Source organism: Podarcis cretensis (genome assembly GCF_951804945.1).
Source record: "Podarcis cretensis genome assembly, chromosome: 5".
Lineage (NCBI taxonomy): Eukaryota > Metazoa > Chordata > Lepidosauria > Squamata > Lacertidae > Podarcis > Podarcis cretensis.
The window spans coordinates 16,510,933-16,537,168 of record NC_137174.1 but is presented as its reverse complement, the minus strand read 5'-3'; the positions used below and the strand labels follow the sequence as shown (position 1 = coordinate 16,537,168).

General features: G+C 44.2%; 1 protein-coding gene and 1 long non-coding RNA gene across 3 annotated transcripts; one reads left to right on the top strand and one right to left on the bottom strand.

Moving 5' to 3' along the window:
• Window positions 1-2,063: 2,063 nt before the first annotated feature.
• On the top strand, window positions 2,064-20,305 carry LOC307215811. The gene is made up of 3 exons (XR_013838624.1): window positions 2,064-2,152; window positions 7,854-8,247; window positions 19,010-20,305. It is a non-coding gene; the product is annotated as an uncharacterized lncRNA (long non-coding RNA).
• Window positions 11,238-26,036, bottom strand: VDAC2 (voltage dependent anion channel 2). Of its 2 annotated transcripts, XM_079975470.1 has the most exons (10): window positions 25,870-26,036; window positions 24,596-24,654; window positions 22,127-22,198; window positions 20,316-20,365; window positions 18,747-18,899; window positions 18,605-18,657; window positions 17,316-17,543; window positions 15,845-15,995; window positions 13,557-13,614; window positions 11,238-11,804 (listed from the first exon to the last, which is right to left on the bottom strand). In XM_079975470.1, exons 2-10 carry the CDS (start codon window positions 24,627-24,629, stop codon window positions 11,713-11,715), a joined length of 891 nt encoding a protein of 296 aa, XP_079831596.1. In that variant the 5' UTR covers window positions 24,630-24,654; window positions 25,870-26,036; the 3' UTR covers window positions 11,238-11,712. The 2 variants fall into 2 exon arrangements, with proteins under 2 accessions (XP_079831596.1, XP_079831597.1); XM_079975471.1 differs by lacking the exon at window positions 24,596-24,654.
• Between the last annotated feature and the right edge of the window lie 200 nt (window positions 26,037-26,236).

Here is a 26,236-nt window from a genome sequence, read left to right as displayed (position 1 = left end):
GATGCTTTTGAATTATGGTGCTGGAGGAGACTCTTGAGAGTCCCATGGACTGCAAGAAGATCAAACCTATCCATTCTTAAGGAAATCAGCCCTGAGTGCTCACTGGAAGGACAGATCGTGAAGCTGAGACTCCAATACCTTGGCCACTTCATGAGAAGAGAAGACTCCCTGGAAAAGACCCTGATGTTGGGAAAGATGGAGGGCACAAGGAGAAGGGGACGACAGAGGACAAGATGGTTGGACAGTGTTGTCGAAGCTACCAGCATGAGTTTGACTAAACTGCAGGAGGCAGTGGATGACAGCAGTGCCTGGCGTGCTCTGGTCTATGGGGTCACGAAGAGTCGGACACGACTAAACAACTAAACAACAACAAACCCGATAAAATATTTAATAAAAACAAATTTTTAAAAATGAATGAAATTACATGAGCGGGGAGCAGGGGCCAGACTGTAAAAACTTAAGAGTCAAAGAATTGGAAGGTACCCCAGGGATCTTCTAGTCCAACCCCATATTCTGCCTGGTGTGGGACTCGAACCCACAACCGTGAGATTAAAAGTCTCATGATCTAGCAACTGAGCTATATGTTCCTACTGAAATGGAATAGAGTCTCTTACCACAGAACAGGTTCGATTTGACTCTTTTAATACAAAAAACGGAACGAGGTTTGCTTCATAGGGGAGGGGTAAAATTGTCAGTGCCATTTCTCACATCCATATCAATTTCCACACGTTCCCGTTTTTTCACAGTATTCCCTGTTCTGTTGCTTGCCATCCACACCCATAAATGTACCTAGGGTGTGGTTTGTTAGTTTGTTTTTTTAATACTCTTATGTCCCTCACCTGCCTTTCCCCATTCTGAGCACATGTGCAGGTATTTCTGCATTCAGTCATTCATGGATCTGCACATATCTTTATTCTGACACTCTAATTTTAAATCAATTTCCCTGGAAGGGGAAGGGAGGGTGTGCAGTCTGAGCCACATAAACGCCAGCGCAAGGAGAGAAGAGGCCAGGAAACTAAAGCTGGCTTGGGGTTTCAGCCCAAGCTGGCATCCTGGCTCTCTGTGAACGCCACGTGGTGTCAGAAGTGGGAGGAGTCACGCTGCAGTGCTTGTCCTCCTTTCAAAGAAGAAAATAATTGGGGTGTGTGTGTGTGCAAGTCCCAGGAAAATGAATTGCATAAGCTGCCTATGCAGAACTTCAAGTTCACAAGTCCAGCTGTCAATTCCAAACCAAGAGAAATGCAGTTTGATAGCTACCATTGGGGTGGGGCAGGGCGGGGGGGAGATAAACAACTTTTCTGGTGCAGTGTTGGGAAACAGCAGCCTATCCGAGTGCAGGGAAAACCTAGTGACAACAAGTACGTTCTGAGCACAATTCAAAGTGTTGGCGCTGACCATTAAAGCCCTAAACGGCCTCGGCCCAGAAGACCTGAAGGAACGCCTCCACCCCCATTGTTCTGCTCGGATGCTGAGGTCCAGCGCTGAGGGCCTTCTGGCGGTTCCATCATTGCGAGAAGCAAAACTACAGGGAACCAGGCAGAGGGCCTTCTCGGTGGTGGCATCCACCCTGTGGAATGCCCTCCCATCAGATGTCAAGGAGATAAACAACTACCTGACTTTTAGAAGACATCTGAAGGCAGCCCTGTTTAGGGAAGCTTTTAATGACAGATGTTTTGATGTATTTTTAATCTTTTGTTGGAAGCTGCCCAGAGTGACGGGGGAAATCCAGCCAGATGGGCGGGGTATATATAAATAATAAATATATTATTGTTATTATTACTGCAACTCAGGAGACTAAGCCCATTTCACCTGAGGTTTTAGACCCATTCACGCATCGCCGCAGCAGTGTTGGGGGCTAATTCGCTTCAGTTCCTCTCTTCAGCGCTATGCCCTAAAAGCAGTATGGCGCCACTTTAAATAATCACGGCTCCCCCCGCCACCGAGAATCCTGGGAAGTGTAGTTTGTTAAGGGTGCTGAGAGTTGCTAGGAGACCTTTGTTCCCCTTGCATAGCTAGAATTCCCAGAGAGGTTTAACAGTCAATCCCTCTCCCTGGGGAACTCTGAGAAATGTAGCTCTGTGAGGGGAATAGGAGTCTCCTAACCACTCTCAACAACTGTCTGCTCCATCTTCTCTGAGTGACAACCTTTCAGGTATTTGAAGACCCCCAACACATCCCGTCCCACCCCATACTTTATCTCCTCCTAACTAAGCATACCCAACTATGTCAGCTGTTCTTGAGTCCTCATGGGGCTCTGGGCTTGTTGCATGGGCAGTAGAATTGCCCAGTAGAACTTGACCTGGACTGTCCTACATCAGGCAGATAATAGGACTTTTGTTGTGGTTGTGCTGTTTAGCTAATTTTTTAATTGCTTCTTCTTCTTCTTCTTCTTCTTCTTCTTCTTCTTCTTATTATTATTATTATTATTATTATTATTTGTACACTGCCTATCTGGATGGATTGCCCCAGCCACTCTGGGTGATTTCCAACATATATAAAAAAATCACAAAACCTTAAACCTTAAAACCTATACAGGGCTGCCTTCAGATGTGTTCTAAAGGTTATAGAATTACTTACAGTGGTGCCCCGCAAGACAAACGCCTCGCAAGACGGAAAATCCACTAGACGAAAGGGTTTTCCGTTTTGGAGGCGCTTCGCAAAACGAATTTCCCTATGGGCTTGCTTTGCAAGACGAAATGTCTTGCGAGTTTTTCAGACTTTTTTTTCCTCCCCCCCCCCTTTTTCTAAGCCGCTAAGCCGCTTATCAGCTGATCCGCTAAGCCGATAAGCCGCTAAAAGCCGCTAAGCCGCTAATAGCGCTAAGCCGCTAAGCCGTCAATGGGCTTGCTTTGCAAGACGAAAAAACCGCTAGACGAAGAGAATCGCGGAACGGATTCTTTTCGTCTTGCGAGGCACCACTGTATCTCCTTGACATCTGATGGGGGGGCATTCCACAGGGTGGGCCCCACTACTGAGAAGGCCCTCTGTTTGGTTCCCTGTAACCTCACTTTTCGCATTGAGGGAACTGCCAGAAGGCCCTCGGAGCTGGACCTCAGTGTCTGGGCAGAATGATGGGGGTGGAGACACTCCTTCAGGTGTTTTACCTAAAGTGGTTGTTTTACTGATGATTTGCAATTGCTACAGACAATTTGTTAGTTTTTCTATATGATTTAAGTTGTAACTGTGACGTGCTGTTCTGTTATTGTTATTTATCCTTTGCGAGCCCCTTTTGATACGTGTGAGTGCAAAGAAGCATGGAAATATAATAAACGAGATGAAATGGAAATGTGAGACGGTTATGTGTTTGAATGCATCATTCAAAAGAAAAAAAGAAAAACCCCACATATTCCTTTACTTAGAAAGCTAGCACATCATGGAGAAGGGTGAACTTTCCTTCTGAAATGTTGGTTTTCTATGTGCAAGGATTGTGGGGTGAGGAAGTACTAAGCCAGGCTTCCTCAACCTCAGCCCTCCAGATGTTTTGAGACTACAATTCCCATTATCCCTGACCACTGGCCCTGCTAGCTAGGGATCATGGGAGTTGTAGGCGAAAAACATCTGGAGGGCCAAGGTTGAGGAAGCCTGTACTAAGCATTCACATACAACCCCCCCATCTCTCTCTCTCTCTCTCTCTCTCTCTCTCTCTCTCTCTCTCTCTCTCACACACACACACACACACACACACACACACATAGACAGTATTAAGTCAAAGGAAAGCTTACCATGTGAAACTGCAACCAAACCCTCCAACATTTCTCTGATGAAAAGTGGGACATCTTACCATAACCTCCAAAATTTCTCCCATGAAAATTGGGACATCCTAAGGAAAAGCAGGACATTCCTAGATCAAATCAGAAACCGGAACAGCTTCTCTAAATCGGGAACGTCCTTGGAAAATAGGGACACTTGGAGACTCTGCAACTATATATTTATGTAGTTATAGATTTAGCCAGACCACCAGCGGTTAGGGTTTAGGCTCCAGCTATCCACTAAGTGGGGACGCAGGTGGCGCTGTGGGTTAAAGCCTCAGCGCCTAGGGCTTGCCGATCGAAAGGTCGGCGGTTCGAATCCCTGCGGCGGGGTGCGCTCCCGCTGCTCGGTCCCAGAGCCTGCCAACCTAGCAGTTCGAAAGCACCTCCGGGTGCAAGTAGATAAATAGGGACCGCTTACCAGCGGGAAGGTAAACGGCGTTTCCGTGTGCGGCTCTGGCTCGCCAGAGCAGCGATGTCACGCTGGCCACGTGACCCGGAAGTGTCTCCGGACAGCGCTGGCCCCTGGCCTCTTAAGTGAGATGGGCGCACAACCCCAGAGTCTGTCAAGACTGGCCCGTACGGGCAGGGGTACCTTTACCTTTACCTTTTATCCACTAAGTGGCATTCCATAAATCTCTCCTCCGTAGTTTGGTTTTGGTTTTTTTTTGCTCTGGATTGCCAGCAGATGGTGCAATTGCTCCACATCAGACTGGTCTCCTCCTGTTTCTAAACTCTACCATCTCAGCCCCGCAAGCTACTGGTGACTCTTTTTCAGCAGGCAAAAAGCGAACACAGTTCCCTGCACATAGGGTTGCCATATTTCAAAAAAGTAAAATTCCTGACACCCACATAATTGTTGAACTTTCTTTTTGGGGAACAAACCCAAACTGCTGAGCATTTTTGGAGAAACCTCCACACCCCAAATAGTGTTTTTAAGCTATTTGAGATGTTTCAACTGCTTTTTCCATTGCATTGCCATACGTCCAGGTTTTCCCTGGCATTTTGCCAATTTGCCAAAATTCCCTCGATGCCATTTTTACACCCAAAAACCAGGATACGAAATTTCCTGACGTATGGCAAGCCTACCCACACATAGCCTCATAGATGCATGCAGCCCTTGGTTCTGTGCAGGGCCGGATTTAGGTTTGATGTGGCCCTAAGCTACTGAAGGTAATGGGGCCCTTGATATGTCCAGCTGTCCTTTGTCAACAACAAATTGTCGCTTTTGTGTGTGTTGAATACCGTATTTTTTGCTCTATAAGACGCACCCAACCATAGGACGCACCGTGTTTTAGAGGAGAAGAACAAGGGGAAAAAAATCTCCCCTTCTCTGCTCAGTGCCCCTTCAGTGAAGTGGCAGGAAAAACGGAGCCCCTTCCATTTCTCCTCCTGCTTCGCTGAAGGGGCACTGCGCAGAGAGGGAAAGTTGTGCAGCGCCTCTGCAGCAAAGCGAAGCCAGGAGAGCAAGAGAGATCAGTGCGCACCGACCCCCTCGCTCTCCAGGATTCAGCAAAAGCAACCCGAAGCCTCCGGAGCGTGGAGGGAGCGCTCCCTCTGTGCTTTAGAGGCTTCACGTTGCTATCGCTGAAGCCAAGGAGCCTGCATTTGCTCCATAAGACACACACACATTTCCCCTTAATTTTTGGAGGGGGAAAAGTGTGTCTTCTAGAGCGAAAAATACGGTATATGCTATATGGTAATTTATGGACCTAATACATATCTAAAGCCATTTGCACATAACAAAATATGTATTTTATCAAAGTAATTGTTGAACTGAAATATGTTTAAGAAGAAGTATATTAATAGTGAATTTTTTTTGGGGGGGGGCCCAAGAGAGTGGGGCCCTAAGCTATAGCTTGTTTAGCTTATACACAATTCTGGCACTGGTTCTGTGAGTCATATGTTCTACCATGGCCATTCATCCCACCTTGGCATTAGAAGCAGATGACGAGGGAAGGGCACAGGAGCAACTGAAGCTCCCACAGTATAGCCTCTGTCCCTTTTGTGGCTTCCACGATTAGCAAAGTGCTTGCGGGCGGCAGGGATGATACACCAGATCTCTGTTGCTGCTTGGAGGAAAGGACCCCAAGCGCAGCTGCCAACTGACACTTTCTTTCTAGAACTCTGTCCAGCATATCCGGCACCGTGATGCAAAGATCCCTCCGGCGCCCCACCCCCCCAGCAACTCCAAAGCAAGGGAGGGGGCGGTGAAAAATGTCCTCTGCCTCCCCCACGACCCCGATCCCCGGCGTGGTGGCTGAGATCAAGCAGTGCTGGCAGACATGCTCTCCGGCATAGGGGCGCCCAGGAAGGCTGCGCGCCGCCTTTCACCAGGAAGGAGGAGGAGGACAACGACCAGGAGCAGGGCCGTCTTTAGCAGATGGAGAGGCTTAGGAGGCAAGCTGCATGCCCGCCAGCCATATAGTTGGCAGGGCGCAGGTAGCGGGCATGCAGGGAAAGGGGAGGCTGCCGGCAAAGCCGTGCAACTCCCCCACTCGCTAGGGCACCCCTGAGAGGCTGGCGTCCTGGCGCAACGAACCACTAACACCAATGGGAAAGACGGCTCTGACTCTCTCACAGAGAGAGAAACATCTTGAAGGTGTCTCTTTCATCTGCTGGCTATGCATCCTACTTGACAGCATGGGACATGGGTGGCACTGTGGTCTAAACCACTGAGCCTCTTGGGCTTGCTGATTTAGGCCAGCGGTTCAACTCCCCGCAACGGAGTGAGCTCCTGTTGCTCTGTCCCAGCTCCTGCCAACCTAGCAGTTTAAAAGCATGCCAGTGCAAGAAGATAAATAGGGACCGCTGCAGCGGGAAGGTAAATGGCGTTTCCGTGCGCTCTGGTTTCAGTCACAGTGTCCTGTTGTGCCAGAAGCGGTTTAGTCATGATGGCTACATGACCTGGAAAGCTGTCTGTGGACAAACTCCGACTCCCTCGGCCCGAAAGCGAGATGAGCGCCATACCCCATATTTGCCTTTGACTGGACTTTACCTTTACTTTTTACCCTACTTGACAGAAGACAGTCTTCTATCCAAAGCAGGGGCGGCATGTTATGTTTGGCCATTGGAGGTGAAGTGGGAAGGTGCCTTGCCTCCCTGAAGCCTCGCGGATTGGGGCAGTATGGCAGCAATTCCCAAGTTCCAGCGAGATCCTGTTTGAGAGATCTCGCTGGAAGCCGCCAGCACTTACCTCTCTTTTCTAGCGGGAGGGATGGAAAGCCATCCCGGGGATTCCGCCACCCGAGGCGTTTGCCTCATGGACAGGCCAGTCCTGATCTGAAGGGCTGTCCTGTCCAAGTCCAATTTAAAGATTAAGAAACACCCCCCCCCCAAAAAAAGGAGTGTTGGTGGTTTGAAGTTGCCCATCCACAGTTTGTATCTGGGCAGCAGAACTGAGGAGGCAGACGGATTACCAGAACAGCTTTTCCATATTGTATTTCTATTTAAATTATAACAATCAAGTCTAGATATTTGCACACATATATGTATGGTAACCTTTGAAGACTATATGTGAATCTGAATCCTCTTTTTTTGGTGGCCGTTTCCCCTTATTTTGGCAATATACAAGTTGCATCCCATGTGTACACCCTTCCTAACTCCAGAGAGGTCAAAGTTCACATGCCCTGTCTCCCATTCAAGGCAATTTGCATGAAACTCTGGAGACGGAAAGTTGCTTAAACCTTTCTCCCAAATTACCCCAACATTATTTTGCTTGTTTTTTCAGCCACTCGGTTCTAGCTCTGATCAGTGTTTGGCATGAACTAAATCAGACAAATTAATTCACTATAAACAGATTCAAAAATCACTGAATGGCACCTGAAAGCCATTCCTTATAATTTCAGAGGGAACTGAAAAGCAAATGAAGTTCCTTTTGCAGTGGGGCTTGGGGCAATTTTAATTCAATTTAATTGCATTTCAATCATTTGTATATGTATAGGAGCTTCGTCACACTTAATTCTGGGTTTGTGGCCACTAAAAAGTAATGCTGCTGTGTTAAGTTTGAAGATCCTAATTGTTGGGGGAAATAAATGAAACCGTTGTTCACATTACACTGTGTGTTTTGATGGTTTCTTATGTCTATTTTATACTCCAGCAGAGCAGCTTGTAAAATTCTGAAGGCTGGAGGGGAGCAGAAGCCAAGGACCACGTGAATCAATTACATAATGAGCTGCGAATCAAACTGGAAACAGAGTTAGTTCTCTTCTGGAGGGGGTGAATGTGAACTGCAACGAATTCCTTTCTAAAACGAACTTCCCAAGCACTTGACTCCAGGATGTTCTAAATCAATTTCTCTGTCCATCTCTACAGACTTTAATTTACACATGAGGAACACTTGGTAAACCTTTGTGACTTGCTTGCAAATCGCTTTGCAGATAATCTCGCTCATATCTCAGCTTTAACTTGGGTGTCACATTACTTGCTGTGCTATGAATGTCCTTGCAGTCTCCTCATTGCCACATTTGCTTGGGGTTATGGCAGCCCAAGCACATCGGTAAGTTACTTGGAAGACCCAAAGTCTGCAGATCATTTGCACACTTGAGCTTTGCCTTGCAGAGCTAAATAGAGCCACCAGAACAAAGGGGGCTCAACTGTTGGGTAAAGGAGACAGTAAATGCTTCCTGGATGAAAAGAACAGTCCCTGTAATCTTGAAGGCTAGGTGAGTCAAGTCCTGTAGAAAACCTTTTCTAGATCCCACATATTTCAATATTAGCAAGTCTCCAATGTCCTGTTAGGGACGCGGGTGGTGCTGTGGGTTAAACCAGAGCCTGGGGCTTGCCGATCGGAAGGTCGGCGGTTTGAATCCCCGCGACGGGGTGAGCTCCCGTTGCTCGGTCCCTGCTCCTGCCAACCTAGCAGTTTAAAAGCACGCCAGTGCAAGTAGATAAATAGGTACCGCTCTGGCGGGAAGGTAAACAGCGTTTCCGTGTGCTGCTCTGGTTCACCAGAAGCGGCTTAGCCATGCTAGCCACATGACCCGGAAGCTGTACGCCGGCTCCCTCGGCCAGTAAAGCGAGATGAGCGCCGCAACCCCAGAGTCAGCCACGACTGGACCTAATGGTCAGGGGTCCCTTTACCTTTAATGTTGAGCAGATTGGGGCTTTTTAAATGATTGCTTTGCATCCATCTGTCTCAAGAAACAATGGAGTGAACCTCCAGGGGTGAAGTCAAATAACTGAAGTGACCTTCCCGGGGCACAAGCCTGGGCAGTGTCTATGGAGGTCTTGGGTTGCCCAGACAACAAGACCCACCCCATTGGCCTCACTGACATGGTCCAAAGGAAAGCAGAGCAGCAAGTTTGGCACCAGCTGGGCTGCAGGAGTTGCTGGAAGGCGGACAAGGAAGCATCCAACCACCTTAGGGACTCCACTCCAGATCTGTGTAGGACTTAATTCCTTATCCTTTTCTTCTCCCAAAGATATCTGCAAGGCAGTGGAGCTTTAAGATCAGAGTGGCTCTTCTCCCAGATGGGCTGCCTTCCCATGTTGACAAGCCCCATTTGCCCCTTTTCAATAACCTCAATGATCTAAACAAAATAAAAGAAAAAAATTCCTTCCAGTAGCACCTTAAAGACCAACTAAGTTAGTTCTAGGTATGAGCTTTCGTGTGCATGCACACTTCTTCAGATACCTGAAGAAGGTATGTGAAGAGGTGTTCATGCAGGTATCTTCAGGCATGCAGGTATTCTTCAGGTATCTGAAGAAGTGTGCATGCACACGAAAGCTCATACCTAGAACTAACTTAGTTGGTCTTTAAGGTGCTACTGGAAGGAATTTTTTTCTTTTATTTTGTTTTGACTATGGCAGACCTCAATGATCTAAATCAGGAAGGGGGCATCCATTGCCCCTCCAGGTCTGGAGGGTGGCAACATGAGAATGGGCCTGTTCTGCAGTGGCTCCATCTGTGGAATGCTTTCCCCAGGGAGGTTTGGCTGGTGCCTTCATTATACACCTTTAGGAGCTAGGCAAAAACGTTTCTCTTCAACCAGGCCTTTGACTGGTTAACATCCAATACCCTTTTAAATGTGTTTGTGGGAGAGAGGGGGGCTATCGGTTTGTTTTTCTTGTTGTATTTTCTTTTTTTACCTCTTATTTTTATGTTGTGAACCACCCTGAGATCTATGGATGAAGAGCAGTACACAAATTTAATAAATAACCGTAATTTTTTAAAAAACGCAGAGGAACAGACCTTTTACTATCTCTTGTAGGTCCACCATTTGGGGGTAATACAGGGCTACGATGTGTTGCAAGCTATTCTCAACATCTGGGAGAAAGCAATTGATGGAGGCGCTTTAAAAAAATCCAGACACTGCAACCAATAGCTCCCCAAGCCAACAGGGAGCAAGAACAGTTTCACGCATGAACCAAGGATGGGCACATTCTACAATGTGTCAAGATAAATGTATGTACCCAATGCAGCTATGAAACACTATTCAGGCATTTCCTTCCCTCGTGTAATTAGGACTGTATGAGGCAGGGTCCAGGCGAGCACGCTAGCTCTGCCACCTTCATTGTCTCGGGGTTTCTAAATTGTGTGGGGAGCCTATGCAAGCAGAGCAGACTCCCCACGGCAGACATTTGCCCTCCAACATGTAGAGGGGCAGGGACAGAGCTAATACATCTCCACCCTTCCACTCTCCATGTTGAGGGGCATGGCCCCTAAGGAGGGCAAGCGAGGGGGCAATCTCTGTACCTCTTCCTCCCAAAGCCGCTTCCATTTCATATTGCTGGCATATTTTGTTAAGAGGCAAGAAGAGAAGCAGCCCTTGGGTTGGTTCAATAGGTCCGTGCATCTGGCTGCTAACCAGAAGGTTGGTGATTTGAGCCCACCCATGGACAGCTGAGGGCATGATTCCTGCATTTCAGCGGCTTGGATGACCCTCGAGGTCCCTTCCAACTCTACAATTCTATGATTCCTTAAAGGTAAAGGGACCCCTGACCATTAGCTCCAGTCGTGGCCGACTCTGGGATTGCAGCGCTCATCTCGCTTTATTGGCCAAGGGAGCCGGCGTACAGCTTCCGGGTCATGTGGCCAGGATGACGAAGCTGCTTCTGGCGAACCAGAGCAGCACACGGAAACGGCGTTTACCTTCCCGCCGGAGCAGTACCTATTTATCTACTTGCACCCTGACGTGCTTTCGAACTGCTAGGTTGGCAGGAGCAGGGACCGAGCAACGGGAGCTCACTCCATTGCGGGGATTCAAACCACCGACCTTCTGATTGGCAAGTCCTAGGCTCTGTGGCAGCACTAAACGACTGCCCCAAGAGTAGTACTCCACTCAAAAGATCTCGCTAAGCCATGGCCAAACTCAAGAAATCCCCAGACTGGACATTTAACAGCTTCGGCAAACTGGAGTCATAGCAAATGCTCCAGAAGGCCGAGCAGCAAGGGCACCTGGAACAACAGGCAGCTTTTTTTAAAGCAAAATTAAGGCGGACCTCAGCCCTCCCTATCAATAACTTCAACATATCTGGAGGCACAAGTATGTGTGTGTATTTGTTTTATTCATAATTTTCGAATTGCCTTGGGATACCAAAAGTATTTCTAGTTAAGGTGATTTTAACAAAACCGTTGACCTTTCTTTTCAGAACATCCACTGATCCATTCTGTTATTTCAATGGCTATTATCACGTGTTAAAAGAAACATAACATGCACACATGTGTACAGGTTTTCATAAAGTCTATTTCATTATTTGTGGGTAGCGCATTCAACAGTTAAATACATTTAAATAATGTATTATGTAGTGACTGCACTAATGCAGAATTGAGAACTAGATAGGTAACCAATTTAACTAAAAACCAGCTAACAAGTAACTGCCTAAATACTCTGAATACAGCTCTTGTTCTAGGCCATCCGTCTGAGTAGGAAAAAAAGCCCCCCGGGTCACACTGGAAATACATTTTTAAGGCCATATTCTTCTGATATCCCATTTCCTGCGGCATCTTTCTTCACACCTCTTAAGCCTCCAATTCTAGGCCAAGACCAAGTTTGTGTCCACCAGCATTGATGTTCTTCCCATCGATTAGGGCAGACAGAGTGAGCTTCACACCTGCAGATCAATATAACCAAAGGGTTTTAGAGAAGGCAAGGTCCACTGAACACATCAGTTGCTGCTAACATTTTTCAATGCTCAAATGTAGTAAATTATATTGAAACACACATGGATGCCAACACCAGTGGGATTAGAAGCATCAAGCTTCACACAAAGGTGCCTACGTACCAGTTAAGTTGCAGAGACACTTAAAAAGGAATGTTTCAAACTTTCATACTGAATGCAAGTAAATCCTCTGAGAACTGTCAACTAACTTTCTTTTTTTGCAATTCATCTTTATTGGTTTTTAACAGAAATGCTTTCTTAACGTAAAATCACAGTACTGTATAAAGTTTCAGTTTCTTGTTAATGTGCATGTGTTTCTAAATCATAATAAAGAAAAACAAAGATATATTCTTACTCATTCAACACATTAATATTCTAATTACTTCTGACTTTCCTTCTTACTTGGGTCCTTTAGAGTTCTTGGTTGAATGCGTATCATAATAAATCTAGTTTATTGGTAATAATAATAATAATAATAATAATAATAATAATAATAATTTATTATTTGTACCCCGCCCATCTGGCTGGGTTTCCCCAGCCACTCTGGGCGGCTTCCAACAGAGATGAAAAATACACTAAAATGTCACATATTAAAAACTTCCCTGAACAGGGCTGCCTTCAGATGTTTTCTGAATGTCAGGTAGTTGTCCATCGCCTTGACATCCGATGGGAGGGCATTCCACAGGGCGGGCGCCACCACCGAGAAGGCCCTCTGCCTGGTTCCCTGCAACTTGGCCTCTCGCAGTGAGGGAACCGCCAGAAGGCCCTCGGAGCTGGACCTCAGTGTCCGGGCAGACCGATGGGGGAGGAGACGCTCCTTCAGATATACTGGACCGAGGCCATTGAGGGCTTTAAAGGTCAGCACCAACACTTTGAATTGGGTAACCAATTTTTCGCTACTTTTTGATGTTTCTCATTACAAGAGTTAATCTAAACCAGTCAAAAAAATTAATTCTCCGCAGTGGTCTTTCAGGTATTGTTTAAATATATTCCAATCTTTACTAAATTTTTGTTTCACTTGATCCCTTATCTGTCCTGTCAGTTTATCCATCTCGGCGTATTCCATTAGTTTAATCAGCAAATCTTTTTTTTTGATCGTATCGTCTCACTTTTCCAATTCTGTGCAATCAAAACTCTCGCTGCCGTGGTGGCATACATAAATAATTTTTTAAAATTTCTAGGAATCGCCATCCCAATAATCCCTAAAAGAAATGCCTCAGGTTTTGAACATCTTTTTCAACTCGTTATAGAATGAATCCCAAAATTCCCTCATTCTTTTACAAGTCCACCAGACATGGTACATTGATCCCACCGCCTCCTTACATTTCCAACATCGGTCTGAATTATTTTGTACATTATCGCTAATTTCCTTAAATACCAGCAATAACTCATGTAGTTTTCCTTAATAGAATAACATGCTGTGAACTTAATTTTTGCCATTCTGAGAGTTGTATGTTATGACCTAGATCTCTTGCCCATTTTACCATGGCTGATTTTACCTCCTCGTCCTTCACTGACTATTCTAATAAGATTTTATACATTTTGGACAGTGTTTTCTCACTGTTATATATCAAGTCTCTTTCGAACCTTGAATGGAGAACTGCCAACTTCCAAGAGCATGTTAACAACAGACTCCAGCCACCATTAACCTGAATATTAATCAAAACCTTCAACATCTCTCACATTCTTATCAAAATTATTTACCTGGCCTCAGGGTCTGGGTGTACCCAACTCCAACTAGACTAGAGTTGTTCACTTTTGCCTGCAAAACAATGAGAAGCAAGATGACATTTTTATCAATCCTTTGTGTCACACAATATGTTGTGCCCTAATTTTAACATCCCTTTGCCCTGCTCCAAAGAATGTACAGTGGTACCTTGGGTTACATACGCTTCAGGTTACATATGCTTCAGGTTACAGACTCCGCTAACCCAGAAATAGTATCTCAGATTAAGAACCTTGCTTCAGGATGAGAACAGAAACCGTGCTCCGGTGGCCCGGCAGCAGCAGGAGGCCCCATTAGCTAAAGTGGTGCTTCAGGTTAAGAACAGTTTCAGGTTAAGAACCGACCTCTGGAACGAATTAACTACTTAAGCTGAGGTACTACTGTAGTGCCCAACTAGAACAAGAAGGCAGCACCCGCAACCAGAGTGTAATCTAGCATAAGCTTTCTTCAACTGCTTTTTCAACTCATGATGACCAGGCTTCAAATAATCTCTCATCCCCTTGCCATGGCAACACCAAACCCGGGGCTTCCTCCTAAAGGATGAGCTAGGTTAGGGAGGATGAGTACCAGCCCCAGAAGCTCACAAATGGGCTTTAGCAATGAAGTTCCCGTGTGCAAGTAATGATGAATGGAACTCCGCTTCCCCACTCTCCCTCAAGCTGGAGGGAGAACACAAGAGCACAGAGCCTTGTCTTTGTACACAGCTGGGCTGCTGGAGTTGCAATGGCCCAGTCGCAGCAGACAAACACCCCTGCTGCCCCTCACCAGAGGAGAATGAAGAAGTCATGTTGTATCATCTCTGGTTCTGCCAAGTTAAAACTTCCGCTGTCCAGCAGGTACAAAGGAAGAGAGGCAGCGTGCTTCTGCAGCCCTTATCTAGCTCAGAACTGGGTGACGGATTCACACTTCTGCTTCTCCCTGACCTTCTCCTGCATTCCAGTGATGTTATCACGAGACCAGGGACATGACGCACAGGAGCAGGAGCATGTCCTGACAACCATACATTTTTTCTTGGCTACCAAGGGCTTCCACAATTTGTAGGCAGAAGATAATCACTAGTCCTCAGGACTGTTCCAATCAGGAGATCTATGCAACTTGGGTTTTCTTCCCTATTCTTTTGCTTTAAAGCCTGTTTCTACTATGACACAGCTTCCTATCTTGTCATGCACAATGAAAATAAGAGATGGGTTAGTATTTCTATACTGCCATCTGTGTACGTGAGTCTTGGCAAAGAATGAGGCCACAGGTCAAAGGAACCCACTACCGCCATACCAGGCAAAAGCCTCAGAAGCAGTGCTATTCACTACAATATTGGACTGTTATAATCTCCATCAAATATCTGTAAAGCACTTTAAACATGCAGTAGGATGCTTTATACTGTTTTGTCTTAACTTTACAACCATTCCCTTTGTTTATTCCTAATTTTACTAATGGGGGTAAAAGATAATGGCACACCTACAGTTAAATTTACAGCTCAAAGCACAGCTGTGGGAAACCTTGCCCCAATGCAATCAAGTCCCTGCTATGTAATTAGACCTCATTTCCATTCATGAGTGAATCTTACCAGAATTCTTAGAACATACAGTCATACCTTGGAAGTCAAACAGAATCTGTTATGGAAGTCCGTTCGACTTCTGAAACATTCGACTTTCAAAGCGCAGCTCCTGCAGCCAGTCGGAAGCTACGGAAGCTCCACTGGACGTTGGAGTCCAAAAGAACGTTCGAAAACTATAACATTCATTTCTGGTTTTCAATCGTTCGGGAGCCAGAACATTTGACTCCCAAGGCGTTCAGGAGCCGAGGTACAACTGTACACAGCTTTTTCTGCTACACACAAAGCAATTCATCTGTGTAAACTTACGAAACAGGGGTGGGAATGACCCTGCCCCCTCAGAAACTCCAAATAGATGCTGCCCATCAATGTGGATGATACTGAGGTAGACAAATTATCTGTCCTTGCACAAGGCGGCTTCGGTTATGTTCTTAACCATTTTGCCGGGCTAGTTCTCACTTGGAGAAAAATGGTGCTACTGAGAGCCCACCCAGTTTCAGACTACGAAGCCATTAAGAAAAGTTGTCCGTGCCAAAGTTGGAGTTAGGCAGCTCACAAAGGTAAACTCAGGCACGAACAAAGGCCAGTTGGGAGATGCTCATTCAAGCTATGATGTGGAGGGGGGCTTCTCATGGTAAGGGATATAGAAGTTTTCTATGTATAGTTTTGTGGACCAAGATAGCTATGGCATTTTTTTCTATAAGTTCGACTTACGGAAATAGAAGCGGTAGGATCCAACAGGTACTTTGCTGCAATTCCAAAACGAGTGCTATTGCTGCCTGCTGCCCAGTTAAGGTTTACAGCAGTCTCAAGGTTGTCGCTGACTTTTTGGTAAATTGAGCCACCGAACTCCGACCCATCGTTGCTGAAAAATATTTTTGAAATGGTTTTTTTATTCAATGATAAAATAAAGAAAAGCTTCAGATGAAGAAAAGCATTGAGGCTTCCCCGTGACATAGTAAGTGACTGCATTTGAGGGTGGTAGTGGGAGATAAAAACCCTGGCTCACCCTACAGAAAGTGCAAACATAATACAAAATGCAAACGTTTAGGCAGTCTTCCATTTCCCTCTGAAAGGCATGATAGTAACTTGTGACCCTTAAGTCACACTGGCAAGAATAATAGATTTCGTCAAGTTTTTCCTTTGCAGTCGTTATGTTTATGAAAGTGCTGTGAGAAGTGGCATAAGACACTGCTGGCAAGTAAAAGACTACAACAATGGTAAGCCACAACAGATTCTTTTGCTCTGTTCATGAATATTCAGTTCTCCTCCACCTCACCAAATACCCTGTAGTACATTAGTGTTCCAGGCCCGATTGATCTATGCACTAACTGCCAATTGCACTAAAAGGTAAGAAAGGTAAAGGACTCCTGGACGGTTAAGTCCAGTCAAAGGCTACAATTGCAAACCATCATTTCTTTTAAGTAACTGAAACCTCAATTTTCTGTTGGGCTTTCAATGCAACTCAGGTTGCCTTGTCTCTGTTAATTCGACTTGCCTAGCTAAAAAGGTACTGTAGTCTTCCAACTAATCAAGATGTTCCATGCAGTTTTAGGGGCGAAACTTAATTTAATAATAATATTCAATTAACTAAACACTATTAATATATAACATAACTGCAAGTACTTGGCAATGATTTTTAATGATTTCTATGCAATTTTACACATTTTACTTACCTAGCAAAACTAAATCATATTAATTTAACCAAAATATATTTTGAATTTACAAGCCATGTTACAATTTTTTTTAGCAGCCCTCATTTTTTGAAATCGCAAGTTGAAAACTCCAACACACTCTAATGCAGTATTTATCAATGAGAAACTGCAAGTTCTCATACCAATTTGTACTAGATCATATCCAGTTGAAGTTGTGTGAAATAAAACTACTCATTGGAGCATGAAACCTAAGTTGGGAAGGTAGCCCATTAAAAAAAATAAATGCATGCATGAACTTTTTAAAAATACTTTTTTAAAACTAATATACTTTAGAACAATGCTTAAAAAGTACTTCTGCTATTCTAGACCTTCAAAATTTATTTTGATAATTAATCACCCAGCAAAAAATCTATTCAGAATGTAGGCATATTCAATGCTACTACAGCTCCAACAATGAAATTATTTCCCCTAGTTTTCAAGATTTCTGGATACCTTCATTAACTGCAATCGTGTTAGTTTCTGATACTTACACATTGGTGTGCAACTGGAAGTCTCCAGTCTTGTATCCCACAGAGAAGTTATTCCTTGTCAACTTGGATTTGGCACTATCAAAGGTCATTTGGTAGCCGGCAAGCCAGCCCTCATAACCCAAGACAACTGTACCATGGATGGCAGGTCCAGCAAAATCAAAGTCAACATCACAACCGAGGTTTATACATTCACGCTTATAAGCAGATTTGATTTTGCCACTTTTCTTTCTGGAAAAAGAAATATGTAAGAAAAAAACCCGCTCTTCCCCTGGAATGCACAAGTTATACTGATTCTCATCTTAAGCAGATAAATTAAAGATGTCCATGTAGTCCAAAATGTGAGTATTCACTAGATCAAGAGCCACAGAGACGACCTGTGGTTACAGGAAGGAGATCTGTATGTTTAAGGGGCAAGAGAGTTTGTAGAATGACTTTACTTGAAATCAGTAATTCAACTCTACAGTAGGAAACTTGTTCAGTATCAAATTCCTGGCACCTCTAGGTAGGGCAGGAAAATCATGGGGAGCTGCTGGTAGTTGGACTTATGGCCTCACCTGGTGTTAAGTAGTTCCACATTTTCTCAAATGACATAACTAGAACCATATCATGGGGTAAAGGGAAATCAGTAAGTTTATTATATGCCATTCAAGTATACAAATATTTGCCTATCATTCTTCCCCATGAACCAGGCAGAAGCCAAGCCTAAGACAATAAACTGATTCAACAGTTTAAGTTGTTTTATTCAGAATTTAGGAATCAAGGCAGTTCAAACACAAGTTAATGGAGGCTTTCCCCACTTACTACTATCTAACTGATAACAGTATCTACTACTACATTTTATGAAGAGAAGTCTGGATTCTGTGATACCAACAAGAACTAAAAAACAACTTCATACTGTCTGCTCTGCTTATAACTGGCACTTGGAGACAGAAAAGTTTCTTTTGCCAGGTCAGATGAATAGCCATTACTGTACGTTTGGCTGGTTTTCCTCTGTCACATGTTTTTGGGATCATCTGCTTGAATTCACTGAGATTTTATATAATTATTCCTTGAACCGCGGGCATGAGGCACCATGTATCTGCCTGAGATGTATTATAAAATTAAGACAAATTAAATTAAGTATTATGTGTGGTGTGAATTCATTTTGTGTATTTGTGTTTTTTTGTTCTTAAAGACCACAGTATGTGTCCAGCCACTGAAGTCTTCTTCAGTAGCATTCATTACCCCATCTCTCACTTTCAGTGTACTCTACGTGGAACGTGCCAAGACTTAAGAGGGAAAGAACTTACCCGGTGTTTGGTGAGAAAGTTGTGTCAAATGTCAACTTCAAACCTTTGGCAAGCTAGTTTAGAGAGGGGGGGAAAGTTATGAATTAGCAGATGTAAAAAGTGACTTCCACTGAACTTTTCAGCAACATCGAAATTCAATTACCTGATCTTCAATTGCCATTTCTGTTCCCAGAGTGTTATCCGTGTTCCATTTTTCTGTGAAAGTGACACCATACTCAGACCACTTATATTTTGTCTCCAAGCTCCCATTCACTTTTCCTGTGTCTGTGTTTGATGAACCAGCTGTTGCGAACTCCTAGCAGGACAATGCAGGTGGGAAGAAAAGGTTTAACAAACCAAAGGGGAATACAGAGAGGAGCAATTACTACTACAACTATTAAAATATCCCTTCTTTTTTCTTGGCAGGACTCAAGGCAGCTTACAGATAAAAATTAGAACTTGTTTTACCAAAAAACCCTGCAGCTTTCTGAAAGATTCTGACGTAACTAATTGGACGGAATCACCTTTGAGTTTCAATGCCATTGACCATGACTTACTGAAATTCTGAAAAATCGAACAATCTGTATACCTCTGCTACAATTGCGATTATGCTCAAAGTGTCACTGCAACTTGTGTTATAAAAACCTCAAACAACACTCAGAGCAACCAGAAACTCATGGTCCGTTTATGGCAAACTGGTCTGTAGCAAACTATATGTTACTTCTTTAGGCAAAATTTGAAGAAAGCACCACAAATTCCAAATTTTACTATGAATACAGAGAAGAGGAAGGGTGAGAACAAAGTACACAAACCTGGTCATTCTTGTTTAACATGTTATGCCTGAAAGACCCTGGTGATCAAGCTACATAATTATGGGGCCTGAGGTATTATTAACCTGTACTTTAAAAGGAATCACACAATGACCAAAAAGAAATGTAATTTCTCAGTTCAGGCAATCGTACAAACCATGATTTGGAAGATCAGAAAAAATGCTCCCTCCTTCATTACAGGGATCCAAATTGAGCATCTATGCTAATACTGTTAATATTGAAATTGTGGCTTGCAAACCCATCTGAAACTATAGCTTTGAGGTTAGCATGAGTTTGCCCAGCTTGGACTTCAGAATAAACTATGATTATTACAGATGAGAAAAGGGAGAGGCAAGGAGCTTGCAAGGGAAGGAAGAGAAATGAGTCCATGACAGATTCCCCATTCAGCTGTCACATCAGAACACTGCATGTTAAACAAGGTCAACTTAGTTTGCAATTAGACTAGAAAGATTCCCTTAAAAGAAAAGAGAAACTGGAAAGGAAATAAAATACTTTCTCCTTCATTTCTATGTGCTTGAAATTTTACGGGGGGGGGGGGGGGGGGAAGCATGCAACATAATAATTTGGTATTGAATTTGTTTTGAACTGTTTTTAATGTTGCATTTTAAATTGTTGAGACCTTCCCTGGGACCTTAAGATGAAGGGAGGGTAAATAATAATAATGCCTCATGGAGACAAGTTTAACCCATGGCCGTTTGCTTGTTAAGATGTTTTCACTGATTTTAATATTCTTGTCACCTTGGCACCATGTGATGAAGGGCATATTATTATTAATATTATTATTATTGCTACTACTACTGCCTGGGGAGGGGAGAAAGGGTGTGTGGGAAGGCTGAGAAAGGTCCCCACCACATTTCAGAGGTTATGAGCTACTGTTTAATATTACACCAAAATGCACTTACCACGCCACTTGCAGATTTCGTTTTCACATCCAATTTCACCAGGCCAAAACCTTGACAGACAGAACTGAAATTACTACTGCCCTTTTATACAACATGCCAGTGTTTCAAGCAGTTAACACTACAGCCAAGCTTGAATACAATTCCAGGCAGAGTCATAAGAAAACATTACGCTGCTCTCTTCCTGGTTGCATCGCTGTAACTGTAACAAAATTCTGATCTTAGGACACCTACATCTCTGATGAATAAGCAAGGGCTCTTTCACTAAAGCATTGCTTTTATTTAACTACAGTGATAGTAAAGCATTCTACAACTGAAATGACCATCTATATGGATCTAATCAATTTCTCTAGCAACATCAAGAAGAAAGTTCATTTCTTGCATATACTGCACATGCTCGTTCCCGGAACGGATGGGGGAAAGACTTTTTAAAATTGAAATATTGGAACAAGGACCCACCCCCAAAATAATTCACACCAAGCTTTTAGTGGGAGCAAAAGCATTTTACAGACAAGGCCCAGGACATGCTGCTTTCTGATGGGTTCCTGACCAACTCTAAAGCATCTTTGCCTACCTTAGGGAGCCAGGGACTGCATCTATCTCACCCCACACCCTTCTGAAAGATTCACTGTGGGACCAAAAAAAAACTCAACAGACCTTTGCTAGACCAACGCAATCCCCATTCCTCTTCTGAGCTAGTATACACAGAGTTCTATGGGAAGGGGACTATAGTTAAGCCCCGCTGGGAACTGCAGCTCCTTGAGGAGACTGGGATTATCCAACAGTACCCAGGATTCTTTGGGGAATCCCTAACTGTTTTAAGTGGTTCATTCATTCAGTTAATAAAACTTACTGTACAGCTTGATTGTAACAAAACAAAGTAAAACCAGCAACCTCAAAGTGGTTTTAAGTGTTTCTTCTAATGTAAGTGAACATGCAATTCTGCGCTGACATTAGAAGAGAAACAGAGCAGAATCTTTGACACTGTTATAAAATGATACACAAATTAACACAAGAAAAAAAGCAGCAGCTCTTTCAGAATCCCCCTTTTCGCAGTACATTGTTTATTTCCACAAACCCAAAAATGCATCAATCAGTGCTTTCTGTTCAGGGGCATTCAACCCATCAGGTTCTCAGCTGCTGGTGAGTGAAATTTTTAACTGCCTCTGGACCTTATCCCTCCCAATAACCTCATAAACTACCATCCTGCTCCTGGTGCCCTGCAACCCCCAAGGAAGAACCATCCCACAGTTTGAAAACTAAGGTTTCCCTCGCTGGAAATCAGCTACCAGCACTAGTAGGGGGGAATATTGTTAATTCAACTCCCACCTCTTGCTCCTGTCAGGGAAAAAAAACAGCACCCAAGGTAGACGGGTGAGTTCTCACTTTGCTATAACCATAGTAAATTCCCTTTGCAACATCTACGACTGTTTGAAAATCATAGTGCTAAGGCCTATCGTAAGAAACTTTTGATCTGAGCTACCTTCTAAGTGTTCCCTAAGCAGTATATTTAATATTTTTACTAGTCTCCCGATACAGTAGGCTCCACTGTACTTGGCAGTGCCAATCTTTAAATGTCCAAAGAGAAACTAAACTAAACGGTGAAAATATTCAGCAGCAAGTTACAGTTATGTCTAATGACATGCCAAACATTCTGGTGATAAACATTCCACTTCTAGCAATAATTTGCTCAATAAAGTGGGGGAAAGGTGGAAGACAGCAACTATGTAGCATAGTTTGGATTTGCTGAGAGCAGCAGTAAATGTTGTGTCCGCTTCCAAACAATACTATATTCTTTACAAATGTTTTCATACCAAATCCTTTGTTGAAGACGTCTCTGGCAGACTTGCCAAGGTCCGCATATGGTGGCGGGATAGCCATTGGAGCTAGGAAGACAAAATAATGGGAATGTTAGTACTACAAGAACAAAATGTAAGCAGTAATTAGTTCTGTCTGCTGTGAAGTCAAATAACAATTCATAATGAGGTGGTTAGCCAGTACTGCTGCATATTTTTTTTAAGTAATTTGACAAAAGGTGATATATTTAGTATGGCAATGCAGTACTGTACTAAAACGAATTGCAAAGTTAAGATGAGAAACTAACGTACCTCTAGATGTTTTTAGCGGGGATCTGGGTGCACATTTACAACAGCAAGGGCGAATATTTCAAATATATACCAATATTTAAAATACATTATAACAAGCAAACAATTGCTGGGGCATTTTACAAAATGCCTCCTCCCCCATTCCATGCATGAAAGTCCTACAAAGCAGATGTTCACATCCAATAATGCCAAGAGCCACTCAGTAACAGCTGCAAATCTATTCACATAGTGGAAGTAAAACCCAATATCCTCTTTACTTATTAAACTGTTTCCACACAAATCTGTTTTAATCTGTAATACAGCTTTGCTCATGCAGAATATGGAGAATCCTGTGACAATTGAGGACAGACACATGCACACTCCATATAACACAAACTGCATGAAACGTGTAAAAAAGGTAAAGGACCCCTGGACGGTTAAGTCCAGCCACAGGTGACTCTGGGGTTGCGGTGGTCATCTCCCTTCAGGCCGAAGGAGCCGGCATTTGTCCATAGACAGCTTTCCAGGTCATGTGACCAGCATGACTAAACCACTACTGGCGCATGGAGGACTGTGATGGAAGCCAGAGCACACGGAAACACCGTTTACCTTCCCGCCACAGCGGTACTTATTTACTCGCACTGGTGTGCTTTAGAACTGCTAGGTTGGCAGAAGCTAGGACAGAGCAACAGGAGCTTGCCACAATGCACGGATTCGAACTGCCAACTTTCCAATCAGCAAAACGTGTACCATGAATCAGACACCACATTTAACTTGCATATCACTGAACAAAATACTTGTTAAAACTTGGCTAACAGCATTTGTTATTAATATGTTCAAAATATTGACAGGCAGATATAGCGTTGTGAAGAGCTTTGGTTTCAGATTTCTGCACACTATGCTGCTGTTAAAGCACAAAAGCAGGCCAAACCCATTATTTTTGGTCAGTTGGCAACCCTAGTCACAATCTGATGAACTCCTGCTCAGATGATGGATCTTTCATTTTGGGAGAAAGTTAGAATTCAATGAGTGGTTTGAACCAAACATCAATATGTAATATTTCCAAGTCAAAATGTATTAGTGCACATTTGAGGCATGAAGGATAACATTTTTGCATGTACTAATGTATAAATAAATGTTTATTCCACAACAAAGGCCTGTGTTTCCATCTCTCTGCTGTGCTGGGTATAAAAATATGACAAGAACGCAATAGTAATTATGTTTCACTTGCAAATTAGAGAAATGCAGTTGTGTGGGTTTGTACTATCTAGTTTTGTCAACTGGGATAGCATGGGCTCAATGAAAGCCAACTTCTCCTTTCCTATCCAGTAGGATCAGCAAATTAAACCCCCGCCCAAGACCACCCATTTCTTCACCTCTCCTCAGCTGCCAATTCAGCTGGTGGTAGCTGAAGCAACTCACTTTGGGGGATAGGCAGGGTCCACTACCCTACACGCTCAATGGGGCATTTCTGGGTAGCTCAGTCGGTAGAGCATGAGGCAAAGTTTTAATAGGCATTCTAAATATCACTTTCTCCCAATTTCAAAAAATGTTGACAATTTTATCAGAACATACATTTGCAAAGATAAAGCACAAGGCCTGCCAATTTGAACAGTTAAGTGTTTAAGGCCCATTGAAACCAATGGGGGGGGGAATTCCAAGTCAATACCATTAATAAGAAGGTGCCAGCCATGTAACAACTTCTTAATAATGAATTTTAGCAAGTAATTGCACTTCCTAATTCCAGTTATGTACTGAGCCCTAGGGACAGACGATCAAGGAGAGAAAATATTTGCAAAACCCTTGCTAAGAGCAGCCCAATGTATGATGATTAAACCACAAGTTATGAAGATTACATAATTATGCTGCACCTTTCCCTCAAGTTATTATTTCAAACACCTCCACACCCTTATCACAAAGCACATCCCCAAGGCTTTGCAAATATCTGCAGCTCCCAATATATTAACATATTAAGCAGTCCAGGCAGACACACCCATAACAGACAGTAGAAATATTTCATTTAAACACATATTTAAGCAGCTTAGCCCCCTGGATTTCAAATACTTATTTTGACTTTTTCTGACTGTGGATTATATGGTGGGTTAGGTATTAGTCTCATCGTCAAAGCTCACTCTTACTGTAACTTATAAATCTGTTAGTTAGGTTACTTCAACATCCTTACTTCATCTCCCTACTTACGTCTTGGACGCTGACATGCTGGATTAAAAGACATAGCTATCTAGTCCAATTTAGAGAATCTATAAAATGGAAAATTACATTAAAAATAAATTACACAGATTTTAGAATTCAGAACTCTCGTGGTATTCAGATAACGCTCATGTCATGACTTTGGGGAGGAATGCTGCACACAAAGATAACAGAAAATTTCTGCACGGAAAATTTCTGCACGAAAATTTCTGAACGGAAGTGTCCCTTTACTCATGAAGGCTGCCTGTGTCCCACATAAAGGAGACGACTTTGGGTGTGGCAGCTATTGGGGATAAAGGAGGGGTGGTGGTGGTGGAGAGAGAGAAGATAAAATAACTTTTTCCCTGCTACTGCAATGTGAATTCTTCCTTGCGGCCATCTTAGGGAGCAAGTCCTGACCCCATCCCTGCATCGCCAGCCTAAGTACAGCCCACCAGAAAAGCACATCCTCCTCTCCTCTTTGCAAACGTCACAAAGCTACAAATAAAGGAAGAAGATCTGAACCCGAAAACTAGGATCGAAAAGGGGAGTATAGGAGAATGCCGGCTCCTTTTTTTGCAAAGGGGACAGTTTGCAAACGGGAGCCAAGCCAAAAACTTGCAAGGGTGAACCATCCAGAAACTGCAGAGGAGAGGGAGAGGGAGCCACCTTGATGCTCAACTTAACTAGACGGCAAGGGTACTTGACCCCCAAACAATAAAGCAAGTGACATGTTGTACGCATCTTTATTTTGGAATTATGTGGAAATTGTTCGATTTGCTTGTGTACTTTTTGAAGTTTGATTATTTACAATTGCTTTTATGTTTGAAGTTATGTGGTTTTCTTATATACGTTGTAAGCCGCCTTGAGCATAGTTTTAACTTCGGAAAGGCGGCATACAAACAAAATGACTGATTGATTGACTGACTGATTGAAAAAGCAAGCGAAGAGGAAAGCCCCAACAGGAAACTGGGGAGAGGAGGGCCTGCGCCACATACCACACAAGGGGGAAAGGAAGGGAAAGGGGGGACGGGGGGGGGAACACCCCACTCGGGATCCCCCCACCCACCCACGGAAAACCTTGGCGGAAATTCCCTATTAAGCCCCGCAGGAGGGATTTGAGGCCGAGCCAACCTCGCCGGGCTGTTGTTGCGGGGAAACGAGAGCGGGGGGGGGGGAGGAATGCTTCCTTTTCAACTCCTTTCCTCTCCCGCGCCATCACCCCGGGCAAAAGGAACCCCCCACCCCACCCCGCGTTGCCATGGTAACCCCGCCACGGCCCTTACCTGCCCAGTCGGGGGGGAAAGGGACGTGCTTCTTTCCGAGACCCAGAGAGACCCGCGCGCGCCTCCGCCGCCGCCGCCGCCCCTCCCTCTTCTACCCGCGTGAAGGCCGCGCTGGAGGGCGAAGTGAAGGAGACACCTCGCGCTCGCCGCCCGCCTGCGCGCAAGGACCCCCTCCGCGACTCGGGCGCGCAACGACAGACGGGCTGCCCGAGGCGGGCGCCTAAGTTGGAGCGGCCCCGGGGACGCTTACGGAGACGGGCTCGGCGGCGAGCATGCGAGCGCCGAGGAGACACTTTGCGACAAAATGCAGAGAGAGCGGGGACGGGCGCGGGGAGTCTCGCGGCCCACGCAGGCTCTGGGAGTAGAC

What these genes read in the sequence shown, in the direction of transcription:
- VDAC2 (XM_079975470.1), bottom strand. Translation starts at nt 24,629, where the DNA reads ATGTCTTTTAATCCAGCATGTCAGCGTCCAAGAC. An exon ending in ACTTTCTCACCAAACACCGG is followed by an intron (nt 17,544 to 18,604) that starts GTAAGTTCTTTC and finishes TTCTTTTTCCAG; the next exon opens with AAAGAAAAGTGGCAAAATCA. An exon ending in ATCCTACCGCTTCTATTTCC is followed by an intron (nt 13,615 to 15,844) that starts GTAAGTCGAACT and finishes ATTGTTTTGCAG; the next exon opens with GCAAAAGTGAACAACTCTAG.